The sequence below is a fragment of the Lepidochelys kempii genome, chromosome 7 (genome assembly GCF_965140285.1).
Source record: "Lepidochelys kempii isolate rLepKem1 chromosome 7, rLepKem1.hap1, whole genome shotgun sequence".
NCBI classification, from domain to species: domain Eukaryota; kingdom Metazoa; phylum Chordata; order Testudines; family Cheloniidae; genus Lepidochelys; species Lepidochelys kempii.
This window is the reverse complement of record NC_136386.1, coordinates 97846279-97863190: the sequence shown is the minus strand read 5'-3', so window position 1 is coordinate 97863190 and position 16912 is coordinate 97846279. Positions and strand designations below refer to the sequence as shown.

General features: G+C 43.0%; 1 protein-coding gene across 2 annotated transcripts in view; it reads left to right on the top strand.

The window, feature by feature from the left end:
- Window positions 1-10268: 10268 nt before the first annotated feature.
- Window positions 10269-16912, top strand: part of LRRC27 (leucine rich repeat containing 27) — a 54208-nt gene continuing 47564 nt past the window's right edge. Inside the window, exons 1-3 of one of the 2 annotated variants that reach the window (XM_073353973.1) lie at window positions 10269-10451; window positions 13369-13644; window positions 14002-14132. In XM_073353973.1, the coding sequence (XP_073210074.1) occupies window positions 13432-13644; window positions 14002-14132 (344 nt within the window). In that variant the 5' untranslated portion in view covers window positions 10269-10451; window positions 13369-13431. Of the gene's footprint in view, window positions 10452-10531; window positions 10631-13368; window positions 13645-14001; window positions 14133-16912 lie in introns of those variants that run through there. The other variant, XM_073353974.1, reaches the window with a different exon arrangement.

Here is a 16912-nt window from a genome sequence, read left to right as displayed (position 1 = left end):
TCTAACATGTCCTCAGCACTGATGCAAAGATAAAAAGTTTTGTAGTTTTTCCAAATCTATGTCTCTAACATATCACAAATAGCTATTAATCCTCTCAACCATACTTCTGGCACCAAATTAATAGTTCTTGAGAAATGAAGACATTAAAACTGCAACACTAAGGAAAAAATGAAGATTAAGGATATTACTTTAAGTAAAGATTTTTCTTTTCAATTTGATATTAGTAATCCGTGCTGAAGTGCTACTGTCCATTAACATTCCACTGAAATCGAAACATACCAAATTTCCAAAAATAGGACCTACTTGGTACAGATCATTCAGAAGGACAGCCAGTGTATTCTATCTGTGTGACAGGGATTTCCCTACATGTCCCCTGAATTTCCCCAACACTCCCCTCTCCCCCAGTTTTGTGAACTAATTATATGCAGTGTTGCCAATTTAGTGATTGTTTGGAAATCAGAATTGAAATTGAAACATTAATACACACTTTAAAAGCATATAAAGTGTATGATAAAATATGTGTATCTGAAAAAAGTATAATAGATTTGAAAAGTATGAACATAGACTAGCTTCCTTATACAGCTTATACAATGTCAGTGCATTCATTTCAGTGATGTTGGCCAACCTAATAATTTCAAATGATAATTTGTAAGCAAAGTCTAAATGAGCTCTCCCTGACAGCTAGTGATGAGCTAGGGGTGGGGGGGATAGGCTTCAGGACCAGATTGTATTTACATTCACACCGAATCTACCTAAGTATCCAGCAAACAGAGCTGTGTTGCACAAATGATAGATTTTGGCTGGAGTTGGGTTACAAATCACTTGAATGCAGGGAGGGTAATGAAATGTTGTTATTCTTATTGTATGAGTAAAGGGCAGTAGAACTGTACTTAGCCTGTGCTGATTGAGAGCATCAAGAGAGAGGCTAGGGACAGGTGTTTTGCTTGATGGTCTGCCTGAGTCACAAGTGCTATTTGACTTGCCCCTCTCCACTGATTAAAGACAAGCTGATTAGACTCCATAGATCAGGGGTGGGCAAACTACAGCCTGGAGGCTTCATCCAGCCCTTCAGACATTTTAATCTGGCCCTCGAGTTCCTGACAGGGAGTGGGGTCGGGGGCTTGCTCTGCACAGCTCCCAGAAGCTATGGCACATCCCCCTTCCAGCTCCTATGCATAGGGACAGCTGGGGGTGCTGCACGCTGCCCCCGCCACAAGCGCTGCCCTCACAGCTCCCATTGGCCAGCAAACGGGGCCAATGGGAAGTGCAGGGATGGTGCCTGCAGACGGGGCAGTGCACAGAGCCTCCTGGCTGCGCCTCCATGTAGGAGCCAGAGAAGGAACTTACCTCAAGCAGCTTCTGGGAGCTGCTTGAAGTAAGTGCCGCCCAGAGCCTGCACCCCTGATCCCCTCCCAACCCTCTGCCCTAGCCCTGATCCCTCTCCCACCCTCTGAACCCCTCAGTCCCACCCTCCTCCATCCCAGAGCCCTCACCCCACACCTGCATCCCAACCCCCTGCCCCAGCCCAGAGCCCCCTCCGCATCCTGAACTCCAAATTTCTGGCCTCACCTCAGAGCCCGTACCCCCAGCCAGAGCCCTGACTCCCTCCCTCACCCCAACCCCCAATTTTGTGAGCATTCATGGCCCACCATACAATTTCCATACCCATATGTGGTCCTTGGGCCAAAAGGTTTGCCCACCCCTGCCATAGGTAGTCTTTTGTTTTGTTAGGTGACCACTACAGTTGAAATCACTGATAATCAGGTCTAAGTGCTTAGGCCTGCTGTGGGACAGTGTTTCTGTGGAAGAGATGGCCCAGTCTGCACTAGCAGCAAGGTTCCCCCACTGAGAGCTCAGCTGAAATCATTGAGAGCTGGGTGGAACCTCAAGAGACCAACTTGCAGAGGTCACAGTGGCAGCAGAAAGTGACGGTGCAGAGCCTTGGCAACAGAGCGATGAAGTGAATGGTGGCACAAAGAACGACAGTGGCCAGAACGAACAGTGAGCAGCTGGAGGAATGAGCAAGGTGCCTTCTTGCCCCACACCTGGGAGGTGAACTCATGTGAAAGCACCTCTAAACTCTGAGTCTCCACTGACCAAGGACAAGACCGGTGAGTGTTAATGAGGCTGTAAAGAGTGCTGGAGACACAACACAGTTCATATGAACAAACATGGCTGTGGCATCATACTTCCTATTTAAGCAAGAGATACCACACACTACAAACTGGAGGCCAATGTTAAGTGCATTGTCACTTGTTCATCCTGAAGTTGAACACTGGTTCCGAACAAGACCAGCAAATGCTCACTATCTTCTGCAAGAAACTCAGCTGACTGGCTAGATGCATGTGGTGCAACAGTGAAAGACTCAACACTTGAAAAAGTGAAGTACTCTCTGACCACATTTAAAAAACTTGCATACATGGCTGATGAATGCACCGATGCAAATGGGCATCAAGTATTAAGTCACTGTGTACTGTGACAAAGCTCTGTCCTTGTCTCCGTGGGTCCTGCGTTTCCTGGTGGATTTCACTAGCCTCAGAGTCTCACTGTGACCCTCCACGTAGCCCCTCTCTCTCTCTCTCTCTAGAGGCAAGGGTCACAACTTACTGAGCCATTTTCATCATAAGCCAGCAAGGGAGGTGAGGAGAAGCAACCCTCCCTTGCACAGTCTCTGTTGTCTCCCAGTCTCAGTGATTAATCAGGGAGAGAAGGGGAAGGGAAGGGAAGGGAGGGGGGAGCCCAGGCCTTCCCTCTACTCCAGGCTCCAGCCCAGGGACCCTAATATTAGCAGCTATGGTAGCTGACTTTTTGGAAATAGTACAATTCCCTGGGCCACTTCCCCACAGCAGCCCCCACTCGATAGCTCCTTCACTGTTACCTCAGGGCCTCCTTCCTTGTGCCTGATATGGATTTGTACTGCTTAGTTCCTCCAACCACACAGCTTACTCCTACAGATCCTGACACACACACACCTACCTGACTAACTGGGAGGCTTTTAACTAGTTTCAGCCAGCCCATGATTGGCTTCAGGTGTCCCAATCAACCTAGCTGTCTTCCCTGCCTTCTGGAAAGATCTTAATTGGCCCCAGGTGTCTTAATTGGGTGGGGAAATTGGAATCATGTTTGGCTAAGGGCAGGAATGGGAACAGGGACACAGGTGTAAGGCTCTGTGGTGTCAGAGCTGGGAAGGGGGACACTAAGGAAGGAAACTGGAATCATGCTTGCTGGAAGTTCACCCCAATAAACATTGAATTGTTTGCACCTTTGGACTTTGGGTATTGTTGCTCTCTGTTCATGTGAGAAGGACCAGGGAAGTAAGTGGGTGAAGGACCACTTGGGTCATTAAACAATGCCATCCAGGCATCTACTACAACAGTAGTAGATCTTTGATCCAAATGTAGCTTCTATTGCTGGACAATCAGAGAGCTATCCATTGAAAAAGTACTGGAAGAAGCAAAGACTTCAGTCCAGAAGTTGACTAATGAAGGCATTTATACCGAATCCTTTAGTGAAGAGGACAAGAAGTGTTTGTTAAGACAAAAAGAGTACACAGAATTGATTCTTAAAATTCTACAACAGCAACTTCTAGATACTACTCAACCTCTACGTAGCTTTTACAGATCCCTGTCCAATAAAACACCAACAGCTGAGCGGAGTGAGGCACTACCAGAAATGGGGCTGCAATGTACTCAGGACAGAAGAGAGAATTTGAACACAGAGTGGAATATCATACGACAAATGAATGAAGATTTTACTTCAACTTCTTTTTTATCACCACTAGTGGCTCGAACTGATCTTTGTGTTATGTTTCCTGGGATGAAAGAAGTAGGAATTCATCTCTTGCTACTCCCAGTCACAACAGCTAAAGTTGAGCGTTCTTTTTCATCATTGAATAGAATTTTGTGTTCTGAAAGAAGTCACCTTCTGCCTGATCATGTGAATGAACTAATGAGCATATCAGTTGAAGGAATGGAAGTACTGGACACACGAGAAGTCACCAAAGATGAACACATTGCATTCAAGAAGTTCATTAACAGAGTTGTGCAAAATTATAACAAGAAACCAAGAAAGATGTAGATGTAGTGCTTCACAGAAGGCTTGAGTAGCTAACTTTAATTTGTGTGATGATTTTAAAACCTGAGTCAAATCTAATAAAATAGTCATGAAACATTTTTCAGTTTTTACTGTGGTGCCATACAGTCCACTGTCACCCTCACAGTTTCACCCCTCATCATCCCTAACTTCCCTCCTGCCCGTAAATTCAAACACCCCCCTCCCCTAATTTCAATTCCTGGGAAAAACAGTGTCTGTGTATACCCGGAAACTTCAGTGCAATCAAATGGATAAAGAACTGATAATGCTTTGTGGAAAACTTTATAGAACATTCACTCTAGAAATAATTATTCCTGTGCACAATACATTTTCTGTCTTTCCTGTTTTTTATTACTGAAGATATCTGTACGAAAACAGGACCCTTCTAAGAGCTCATCTACTCCTGCTGCTTATTCAGCATCTGAAGTCACAATTTTCTTTGAGTCATCACAATAATTTCCACAGCAACCAGTTGTGAACTTACAGACAGAGAAGTTTGACTTCAGTTGAGGAAAAAAATAGCAGTGATTCTAGCTCCTCTGAGGCAAAACTGCTATTAGAATGCAGAGGTCCTTGTGACTAAGAAAGGGAAAAGAGCACAGAACATGTGATGTGCAAGTGTAAGCAGTTTTTTTTTTACAGCTAAGTATATTAGCTTTCCCAACTTCATCATGAGGATGGGCAAATAAGTTTTATGCATGAGCTAGTAAACTATCAAAAACAGAGGTATATCTGCCTGATTATATGCATGTGCCACTTCCACTGGAGGTAATAGCAACTGCATCTGTATAGATGAGGGAAGAATTCTGTCCCTAAGGCATAAATGAAGATAATAGCTTCCTTTGCAAAGTAAATATCAGATAAAATTATCCACAGTCCACTTTCCACAAAGTTATAATTCACACAAATGTGTGAGCTTTATGGTGACCCTATTCCACTGTGAAGAGCATGGGATAAAAATGCAGGTAAATAGTGGTCCGTTTTACAACTATGACTTCAGTGGGCTTTAATTCAGGCCCCAAATATCATGAATATTTTCAGACCAGTTTTTCATTTAGTTACCATGGCAGTCAAATGACTTCCAAGTCAATGTAAGTTCACACGGTATGAGTAAACTGCTAATTCACTGCAACAAGCACTGTTGAAACAAAAACCCACCCTGTGTCATTATTCCTGGCATATTAGGAAAGATAATTTTTCCACAGATGTTCCAGAAGTGTCCAACGTTTGTTTTTCTTTTTTGTCTCTCTACACTATTTTTTTTCTTTCATACAGCTTTACATTTTTTCTTTCTCTTCCCAATCCCCAAAGGTACTATATTTGCTTTCTGTTTTATATAAACTCTGCAAGGAAAGTCATAGCTTCTGCATTGTCTCTGTTCACAGTGGTGCCAGTAGAAGATATTGAGACACACACAACCATAGACATGGAGGGATGGAAGGAACTTCATGAGGTCATTTAGTCCAACCCCTTGCACTGAGGCAAAATTAAGTACACTCTAGATGACTAACCCTAACCCAAAGTGGGTCGTGAGCCCATTTTAATGGGGTCGCCAGGGCTGGCTTAGACTTGCTGGGTTCTGGGGCCAAAGCCCAAGCCCTACCACCCAGGGGTCAAGCTGCACCACCCAGGGCCAAAGCCAAAGCCCAAGGGCATCAGCCCTGGATGGTGGGGCTCAGGTGCCTGGGGCTGAAGCCCTTTGGCTTCGGTTTTGGCCCTGGAGCAGTGAGGCTTGGGCTTGGGCTTTGGCCCCCCCACCTGGGATGGTAGGGCTCTGGCAGACTTGGTCTCCCTTCCTGGGGTCGTGTAGTAATTTTTGCAGTCAGAAGGGAGTCATGGTGCAATGAAGTTTTAGAACCCCTGCTCTAGACCATCATAGACACGTAGCCCAAAGATTAATATTATTTGAAGATCTGAGTCAAGACCATTCAGCCATTTCTTAATTTAATATGTACATTTTTCCACTGGAAAATAGTTTCTTACAAATAACTCAAAGCAACTGAACTTTAAAACTTTTCACTTGTCTGTAATAAGGATTAGTCACTGCATATGTCGGATAAATAATAAGACCAGACATTATTATTAATTATATTAAAAATATTTGGGGAATGGCAAACGTATTAGGAAACATTGCTACATTTTACTTTGTGAAACGCTTTATGGCACCATGGTGTTAGACAGTTCTGCTACCCCAGAGTGTTGCTGCTATGAGTCTAAGCACAGAAGAGGAATCCCTTCCATATAATTTTTCTCAATCCACACTGCAGCCTCCTCTTCCCAGTGGGCAAGTGGTTGCTCAACTTGCTTAATTCCTGGAGTCATCTTTGGAGACAGCTTAAAATGTAACCATGCTGCAATTTGCCAAAAATGCAGCCACCCCCCTTCTCTAATCAAACCTAGTGTTTAGGGATATTGCGGGGGGGGGGGGGGGGAGAAATAAATTCAAAATTCTTCATACTTTTTTAATATTCTGAGCAACACACACATAAAGTTGTTTAATTGTCTTGGAATCAAAGGTATGTATGCCATGGTTTTCTGAACATTTTTATTTTATTATTTGTTCTTCATTTGACTTTGATGTAGGTGACCATGAAATTCCAGACAAGGCAAAAATCTGCAAAAAATAACTGAGCAGAAGCCAAAATGGGTTGTAAAATCATAAATGTATGAAAGAATGGCTTGTAGGGGAAGGAAAACAAAATAAAATATGCATGGTACTGTTTCCACTTTTTGACTCAAGCTCTATAATAAAAAGGCCTGTGAATTCTAGATCTCTTAATTTAAGTGTAAATTCTTGATGCTGATATGAGGTATTGTACCCCAAGTGAGTGTATAATATAGATTACAAAGATTGTGCATCAGAAAGTTTTGCAAATAATTTGGCTTATGTACTATTACAAAATGTAAAAAGATAAACGTATTTTTGAAAGAAACATCTTCTGAAGAAATATTTTCTTTTTCTTGAGCCAGTTTGATACAGTATTTGTCAGCAAAAAAAAATTATATGCATAATATTGTCAATTTAATTGTCCAGCTTTCAAAATTCTTCATACTTTTTGTACAGGTGGTACATATGAAATTATTGGGCAGGTTACAGGGCTCTAATATGTCTGGTTGCATTTCTAGAATTAAATTAGGTTTGTTATGTTGGGGCTTTTTTGCCTATTTATGGCCCCATGACAGATTTCTATCAATCCCTACAAATCCTCTTTAAAGTATATCTTTTATTTCAGATTGACACAATCCCTCACTAAATCTCCAGTGGAGTTATTCACTACAGTGTGATAGAAGAACTATAGCATATTGCTATCTAAACAAGGGCCTAATTGTAGCATAAAAGCAGGGAGCTAGAAAAAATTGTGTGTAGTTTTATATACAATATATCATGGTGAAATGACACTTCATTTTTGTGAGTTTAACTTTCCCACAGAGAGAAAACAATGACTAACATTAAGCCATTCCAAACTAATAAAAAATGTGCAAGATCTGACTTGCCTATCTGGAAAACTCTACCACCACTATGGGTCTAATCCTGAAAACATTTAAGTACATGCTTATCTTAATCATGCAAGTAGTTTCACTTAGATCAACAAAACTAAATATGAAGTAAAATGTTTGCAGGACTGGGACCCAGATCATTATTCTATAGCCTGGTGTGTGAAACTTTTCATGTAATGACTAATTGCATACAAATACTGATTTTTCTTTTAATAATTATTTACAAGTTTATCAAGGATAAAAACAAATCATTTTCATCAGTGACAGTGACTTATTTCATGGTGAAATTGTTAATTATATGCTCCAAAAATCCCAGTTAAAACATTCATTGGGAGTCTTCTGATCTGACTCTTGCACCTTGAAGGCTGAGTGGGATTAAAGAGGGGAAAGAGAGGTTAGAGAAGGAGAAGCTGGAAGTAGAACTGAGAGAGAGGACATGGGAGAGGAGAAGAAAGAGAGGGGGAAGAACTAAAACAAACAATAGGAAGTTCTTCACACAATGCAGTCAACCTGTGGAACTCATTGCCAGGGGATGTTGTGAAGTCCAGAAGTATAACTGGGTTCAAAAAAGAATTAGATAAGTTAATGAAGAATAGCTCCAACAATTGCTATTCATCATGATGGTCAAGAATGCAACCCTATGCTCTGGGTGTCCCTAAACCTCTGACTGCCAAAAGCTGGGACTGGATGACAGCAGATGGATCATTCATTAATTGCCCTGTTCTGTTCATTCCCTCTGAAGCATCTGGCACTGGTTGCTGTCAGAAGACAGGATGCTGGGCTAGATGAACTATTGGTCTGATCCAGTATAGCTGTGCTTATAAGGCTGAAATTTGTAGGGCTCCGGGAGGGGAGGATGAAAGGTCTGTGGGGCAAAGACTGAGGGGTGGCTGTGGAGGGTCTGTATGGGGGGGAAGGGAGAATTAAAAGTCTGCAGAAAGGATTGGGGGTGGCTGTGCAGGGTCTGGGTGGGGGAGAGGGTTTGTGGGCACAGGGAAGGTTGGGGTGGCTGTGTGGGATCTGTAAAGGGGGGATTTGTGGGGCACAGGGAGAGTTGGAGTGGCTGGCTGGGGTCTGGGTGCAGATGGGATTTGTGGTATGTGGAGAGGATGGGGGCTGTGTGGAGTTTGGGCAGGGGAGAGGAGGGGTTTATGGGATGCGTGGGGAGGGGTTGGTGGTGGCTGTGTGGGATTTGTGAGAGTGCAGTGAAGAAGGGGGCTGTGTGGGGTCTGGGTGGAGGGGGAATTTGTGGGATGCAGAGAGGATGGGGGCTGTATGGGGTCTGAGGGGAGGGGGTATTTGTGGGGCACAGGGAGGGTTGGGGTGGCTGTGAAGGATGCAGAGAGGATGGGGGATTTGTGCGGCACAGGGAAGGTTGGGGTGGCTGTGTGGGATGCAGAGGCGATGGGGGCTGTGTGGGGTGTGAGCAGGGGAGGCGGTTTGTGGGGCATGCGGGGCAGGGGTTTGGGGGGCACAGGGAGGGTTGGCAATGGCTGTGTGGGATCTGTGAAGGGGGATCTGTGAGAGTGCAGGGAGGAAGGGGGCTGTGTGGGGTCTGGGTGGAGGGGGGATTTGTGGGGCACAGGGAAGGTTGGGGTGGCTGTGTGGGATGCAGAGACGATGGGGGCTGTGTGGGGTGTGGGCAGGGGAGGCGGTTTGTGGGGCCCCGGGGCGGAGGTTTGGGGGTCACAGGAAGGGTTGGCGGTGGCTGTGTGGGATCTGTGAAGGGGGATTTGTGAGGGTGCGGGGAGGAAGGGGGCTGTGTGGGGTCTGGGTGGAGGGGGGATTTGTGGGGAACAGGGAGGGTTGGGGTGGCTGTGTGGGATCTGTGAAGGGGGATTTGTGAGGGTGCGGGGAGGAAGGGGGCTGTGTGGGGTCTGGGTGGAGGGGGGATTTGTGGGGCACAGGGAGGGTTGGGGTGGCTGTGTGGGATGCAGAGAGGATGGGGGATTTGTGCGGCACAGGGAAGGTTGGGGTGGCTGTGTGGGATCCAGAGACGATGGGGGCTGTGTGGGGTGTGGGCAGGGGAGGCGGTTTGTGGGGCCCCGGGGCGGAGGTTTGGGGGTCACAGGGAGGGTTGGCGGTGGCTGTGTGGGATCTGTGAAGGGGGATTTGTGAGGGTGCGGGGAGGAAGGGGGCTGTGTGGGGTCTGGGTGGAGGGGGGATTTGTGGGGCACAGGGAGGGTTGGGGTGGCTGTGTGGGATCTGTGAAGGGGGATTTGTGAGGGTGCGGGGAGGAAGGGGGCTGTGTGGGGTCTGGGTGGAGGGGGGATTTGTGGGGCACAGGGAGGGTTGGGGTGGCTGTGTGGGATGCAGAGAGGATGGGGGATTTGTGGGGCACAGGGAAGGTTGGGGTGGCTGTGTGGGATGCAGAGACGATGGGGGCTGTGTGGGGTGTGGGCAGGGGAGGCGGTTTGTGGGGCCCCGGGGCGGAGGTTTGGGGGTCACAGGGAGGGTTGGCGGTGGCTGTGTGGGATCTGTGAAGGGGGATTTGTGAGGGTGCAGGGAGGAAGGGGGCTGTGTGGGGTCTGGGTGGAGGGGGGATTTGTGGGATGCAGAGAGGATGGGGGCTGTGTGGGGTTTGAGGGGAGGGGGTATTTGTGGGGCACAGAGAGGGTTGGGATGGCTGTGCGGGCTCTGGATAGGGAGGGTTGGGGTGGGGTGCGAGTCTCCATGGTGCGAGGGCCTCCGCCGGCCTGAGCCCAGCTCCGGGGCCCTGGGCCCTGGTAGCCGCTTCCCCGCCGCTTGGCTGTTGCTATGGAGACTGCGGCGGCCGCCCGGGCCTGTTTGTTGCGCTTTGGTCCCGGCACAAAGAAGGAGCGGGGGAGCCGGCACCTCTCGCAGCCGCGGGGCGGCGGCAGGTAAGAGCTCCCCGGGATGGACTCGGGGGCGGGGACGCTCGGGGGAGAAGGGGACAGGAAGATGCCCTGCGGGGTGAGGGGAGCTGGCTGGAGCCTGCTGGTGGGGAATCTGCCCCACTCCTCCGATGGGGAGCCTGCAGGCCCGTTTGGTGGTTTGCATCCCTGTTGCAGTCATGCCGGTAAGGTGTCCCCCTCCCCTGCCCTCCCCTCCATACTTCTCCCCATCCCCGGATCTTCTACAGGGCGAACAAATTCTCCTGGGGTGCTGTGCTGTCTGCCCCCCTCTCCCCCCCCCAAAAAAGTCAGGCCAACGAAACATCCCAGAGGACTTTGTTTGGCGAGTTCTGCTTCCCAAGGTGATGCTATTGATAGGGCGACATTTGTGACCCTAGGCCAGCGGGGCCGCCCTGCAGCGGGTAATTTAAAAGCTGGGAACCCAGAGAGCAAACCAGTCCTTATGGGGCAAATCCTGGCCCTGAATTGAAGGGGAGACTTCTTACTGGGTGGGGCTGAGTTCAGGGTCACAGTTTAGCAAATGAAGTATTAAAACCGCAGAGGTAATATTGTCCTGGTGTTGGTCAGCTTAACCTGCCACTGTACAGTATTAGGGTTTTTGTGAATTTAAAAGCCAGTACGGCTTATAACTCTCTGGGCCTGAATCTCTTCTGGTCTCACTTTACACCAGTTTTACAGTTGTGTACTTCTGCTGACTCCAGTGGAGTTAGTCCTGATTTTTACCAGTGTGAGAGGAGAGTAAGTTCATCTGTGTTTCTGTGCCTGTATTTGGAGTAAGGAAACAAATAAGGGCTCTGTATGAGGCTTTTTTTTAAATGATCTATTAAATCTCATAGCAAAATCCTTCATTACAAGAAACGGAAACTTTCAGATGAATCTATGAGTGTAGCTTGTGGCATTTCTAGGTAAGGGGCACAATATTTGTTATCTTGCCCTTTTCATATTTTTTTTTTCCTAAGGAGCAGAAGTTGGAAAAAAATTACACAGTTCAGATACGTAGGCCTCAGTCCTTAAAATATGTACATGCTGAGCTAATTTCCTTTCAATGGGACTACTCACATCAATAAAGTTAAACACATATGTGTTTTGCAGGATCTGGTTTTTGGTTTGTATTGTTATAACTGCCAGTTAGTATTGCATTACAACTACATACAAGCAACTTTGCAATGGCAATAACAATGAATAAACAAAAAAAATGAACAAGCAAATAAAATAAGAAATGGGAGATGATGTAATATTGCCACAGACATTTGAGGAAGAGGAAGAGGTACAAGGAAAAGCTTTGCGAATTGAAGCTTTTTTTTTTCTTTAAATCAAAACACTCAACTTTGAGGATACATAATGTTGTAAACAAATGTCCTAAATGATAAATTGTTTACAATTATAAAAATCCCAGGAATTTATCTATAAATATTTAAAACCTGTTTTAGGCAAACAAAATGATTTAAATTAACCCAATTGAATTGTATAATGTAACTGTGGCTTCAGAAAAAAAAATACAGAAACAATTTTATCACAAAAATTGTGTTAGAATTATTTTATGAGAACACCTTTATTATTATCAACATGTAATGTCAGGCTCTACAAAAGACTGTATATACACAGAGTTAAGTTGTATCCCTTTGTTGGACTTTTAGTATAGGGTCAACCCAGCTCTCATTGTCCTAGGTACTTATTTGGCTGCCATCACCATAGTATATGAGCACTTCCCAGTCATTTAATGCATTATTATCATCCCCACCCTGACACAGACCCTGTGAGGTAGGGAAGTATTATTATCCCTATTTTACAGATGTGGAACTAAGGCACAGACTTAGGAGCAGTTTTTCAAAGGTGCTTACATGTCTAAAGATACAGATAGGCGTTAATAGGATTTTCAAAAGGAGGGACCTAACCTGGCTAGGCACTTTTGAAATTCCCAGTAGGTGTCTATCTGCCTCTTTTGGTGGCTGAACACCTTTGAAAATTTTCCCAAGTGACTTGCCAAGGTCACAGAGGACTTCTGTGACAGACTAGAGAATTGTACCTTAGTCTACTAAGTCTCACGCTAGCATTCTAGTCACTGAATCATGTTTCTCCTATTAAAATAAACAGGTTTGGGTCAGGCCTTGTATATACACAGATATTTAAAGAAGTTTAAGAGAAATACTTAAGATGTTCCTCCAGTTAGACACAAGATGTTGGAAACAATTTTATATAACATCACATTGCACTTATATAATACTTTTCATTCACGGACTTCAAAGATCTGTACAAAGATGAGTGAGCATTATTGTTCCCAATTTACAGATGAGGTAATTTAATCAGAAAAGTCCACTGAGTTCTGGGTCTACTTTAAGATGGACTAGAAAGTACTCTGCACCACCTGAAAGAGAAAAATAGGTGCACTTTACGCATTTAGGGATTTTGAGCACCCTATAATGCTTATGGCTTTGTGATAGTTAGAACTAGTAAGAAAGGGAGAAGTGGGTGTTGGCAGAGGGAGGAAGGAAAGTTGGAGGGGACAGAGGGCACTGGGAAACCGCTACTATATGCTTCCTAATGTCCAAGTACCATCCCTGAAAACACGGTACTGTACTCAGATTTGAAATGTGTTTTGAGAAGGCATTGGAGGAGATGGAGATCAAGTGGCGCATGGGAAATGTGAACCCATTCAAAATATAAGGAAGGGTATGGGAGAAGGATATAAGGGGTGCAGTTATGAGAGTGGCATGAACCCAATGTTTTTTCCTTTGTTACCTTTAAATGTATGTAAAAATATAGAATAATTTCATTATTTTCTGATCTTCTAAATTATCACATAGCACTAGTGAGGATGTGGGGAATAAGTATCACAAAAAAAGAAACCTGCCTTATGTGTGTTCTTTTTTATTATTATTATTTTTTTTTTTTTTGTTCTCAGCTTATTACTTACCTTCAGATGATCAGTTTGCATGTGGGATCAGTATTTTAGGTTTGCTAACAAATGGATGAAAGCTTTTCTGAAGAATCTTGTAGTGGTGGTGATTACTTAGAGAATGACTATCAGAAAAAGAGAAACCTATCTGGTTCCAGTTCATCAAAATATATTAGGAAGGCAGTTGAAGATACACTGTCTACTCCTTCAAATACTCTGGATTTGAGTAGGAAAAAACTTCAGCATCTTACTGAGGAAATATACAAAATACCCAACCTTAAAGTGAGTAAATTGCTGTGAGTAACTCTGTTAATTACACACTTGACTTAAATTTTGTAGGCACCAATTAAGGGCCCAGTACTGCTCTCATTAAAGTACTGGAAAATCTACAGATTCTTAGCTATGATTTTTCCCCCCTGCTTTCTAAAAACTAGTACTAAATTCAATAAATGATTTATTTATGTAATTTATATAACTGATTGTACCAATCATCTCCTTCATGGTTTTATGAGAATGTAATTTTTAGAATAGTTTATAGTTCAGTTTACTGGGATTTTCACAGTAATGTTCTTCATGCCAAGGGAACAGGCATTCTACTTTAATTCTGGTTTTAAAACATATTTATTTTTTCTACATTAGCATTTGCATCTGGAAGGAAATGCTTTAGCCATAATTCCTAAGGATTTATTTCAGCAGCTGCCAAATCTTGTTTGGCTGGATCTCCGGCATAACAAAATTAAAACTCTTCCCCCTGGAATTGGATGTCACAAGTAAGGCATTTCTTGTATTGATAATATAACAAAAAATTATTCTTCCTCTATTTGTCTCTCATGTAACTTTCTTATTCTCAGACTCTTGAACAGGTTAGTTCTATATTGACGTCAGAACTGAAGAACAGTAAGCGAGAATTATATTTAATAATGCTCAACTAAATGAGCAAGTACGACTAACTAGTACAGTAGATTAGTGCACAAACCCTTTTACCTGCAGAGGCATATGGCCTGATTCCTCTTTCATTTCAATTTTACACCATTTTAATTCCATCGGTTTACACTGCTGTGAGGAGGAGGAAATTGAGAGATACATCAAGCCCATAGTTTCAAATCCTAACTTGGGTCATGTGAAAATGGATTAGCAACCAAATAAACTAAGTAAATCATGGTGAGACATAAGAGTACTGTGGAGCGGGGACACAAAAATAAACCTGGCAGCTAGATACTGAAATGAATGATGATTACAGTGGCAGGAAGTCATGAGTGCAGTGAGAAGATCATTGTAGTAGTTCCATGTATGAGATAAGTAGTGTAACACCTTGTCACTTGCTGAGGTATTAGTGGTGGAAAAGGCCAAAGACCACAGTTTTGGCAATATTAAACCAATGAAATTGGCATGAACTAAAAACTAAATTTATCTTTGTATTAAAAGAAATATTGGGCTAAATTTGCTTATTATGGTCAAAAAGGAATCTTAGCTTCCACACTGTAGTTACTGGGGAAGAGGCATCTTCTGAAAATAGTGAGATACTGGAGAATTTTCCAAAGGGAAAATACAGTTTCATGACTTTTTTATTTAAACAAGATGCTCAATGATATTTTAACATAATTTATTCTTTGTGATTTGTATAGCATTATGTCATCAATTTATGATCAAAAAATGAGTAGATGACTCTGAAAATTGTCAAGTTTTGTACCTTTTTAAAATTATAACTTTTTTTTAAAAAGAAGACAGGATTAATAGTATTTTCTGTCATGTAATTTTGCCATGCATCAGTGTACACATCTCTATTTGAGTCTTGAGATTAGTAAACTCTGTATGTGCATTTATCTTCATATAAGTAATATACCACTCACTAGTGCTAACTTTTTTTGAAAACTCCCAGCATAAAACATTCAGTGATATTACATTAGTAGAGTTTCATTTAATCCTTTAAACAATAATCCCATATTATAGTAGAATTTGTTGTAATTATTGTTGCTGATTGGTGCCAGAGTACACCAAACCCTTAGGGTGTCAGTAGTGTGCCAGTTGTACCACGACATGGAGGCAAGCACCGTAGGGGCTTCAGCAGCTAGTCCTGGCAGGTCACAATAACCACTGAGACAAATGGTTAAGGGAAAGGTTATTTTACTGGAAACTTGCAAAGATTCCAATTTCCCATTACATTTTCTCTGTGATTTACAAAGATGGCTTTACAGTTTGTTTTCACAATTTTTGCTGCTTGCTTTTTTCCCCTCCCCTCATTTTTCAAGAATATCAGGCTTTCATTTACTACTTTTGTTGGAGGATTATTTATTGGAGGTTATTTGGATGACATGAATAGTGAAGTCACATGAGACTGTAATCTTATCTGTTGCTCCGTATGCCCCAGTTGAGAGGAGAGTGTATGCTGAGTGGATCCAGTAAGTGAAACTCTGTTTTAGGGAAGAGTAGCTGCAGGAAAGGCCAGTGCAGGAGCAGGAGGAAAGATTTTATCCCTCACTAACACTTTGGGCTTCCCATGCTTGCAGTCTATTTATTCAGGGCTATGTGCAGTAGCTAGTGTTTGAGATTAAGAAATAATACAGCACTCTAGAAAGAATAAATGCAATGAAAAAGCTGCATACTGTAGCTTTTAGATTATCATACTGAATGACTTAAAAAAACTGGTAAAATTTAAAGTAAGTATGACAGTTTCTCATATTACTTTGTATGTTGCACATGTCAGTGAGGCAGATCAATCACTGAAAGATAATGGTTTAGAGGGAGATAATATTGCATGTATGAACAATAAAGTGGAGGGTTAAAAATTATGATTTCAATTTATAAATATTAACACCAAGCAGTTCATTTACTACCATTTCACTAAAAATCTGTGTGACCAAAACCAATTTTAGATTTAGTTTTTAGTTTTCACAGTGTAAAACCTAATAAATTCATCAACACTTTAAGGATGTATTCAGCCCTTCTATTGGGTCCAGGATCTTCTCAACTTGCAAAATCTGGCCTTATGGTGTGAGGGAAGCTCAATTTTTTTTCACCTCACAAGGAGCAGAGAACCTCAGAAATCAATTAAACAAAGTATAAACCAAAAGTGATACTAATTATCCTTGTGACCAAGTGTCACAAAACCAGGCCTTATGGCAGCCCTTTTAATTTCAAAGAGAATTTTGTCTCTAACCTGTTCTATATGATAACATTGAAGAATTTACACACATAAAAAAATTAAGCTTCTAGTTTAAGCTAACAAGCATGGAAGTGCATACCAGAATCAAACAGATGTTACATATGGATGGATTCAGGGTGCACCCTTTCATGTGCCAGCTATGGACTGGTACCAGACCTTCCATCCCAGGGAGATATATAAAGATGTGTTCTCTTTAAGATACTTTAATGCAAGGCGAGGTATAGCTGTTGTTTTCTTAGGTGAGGTATGTTACATGTAGCGCCACTTAATGCTGAATGGTATAATACACTTAGTGGCTGAACAATATAATACAGTTTAGCATTTCATTACACACCCTATTGTCTTTTGTTGTAAGAGGTTTGATTTTTTGTTTTTGTTTAATTGATT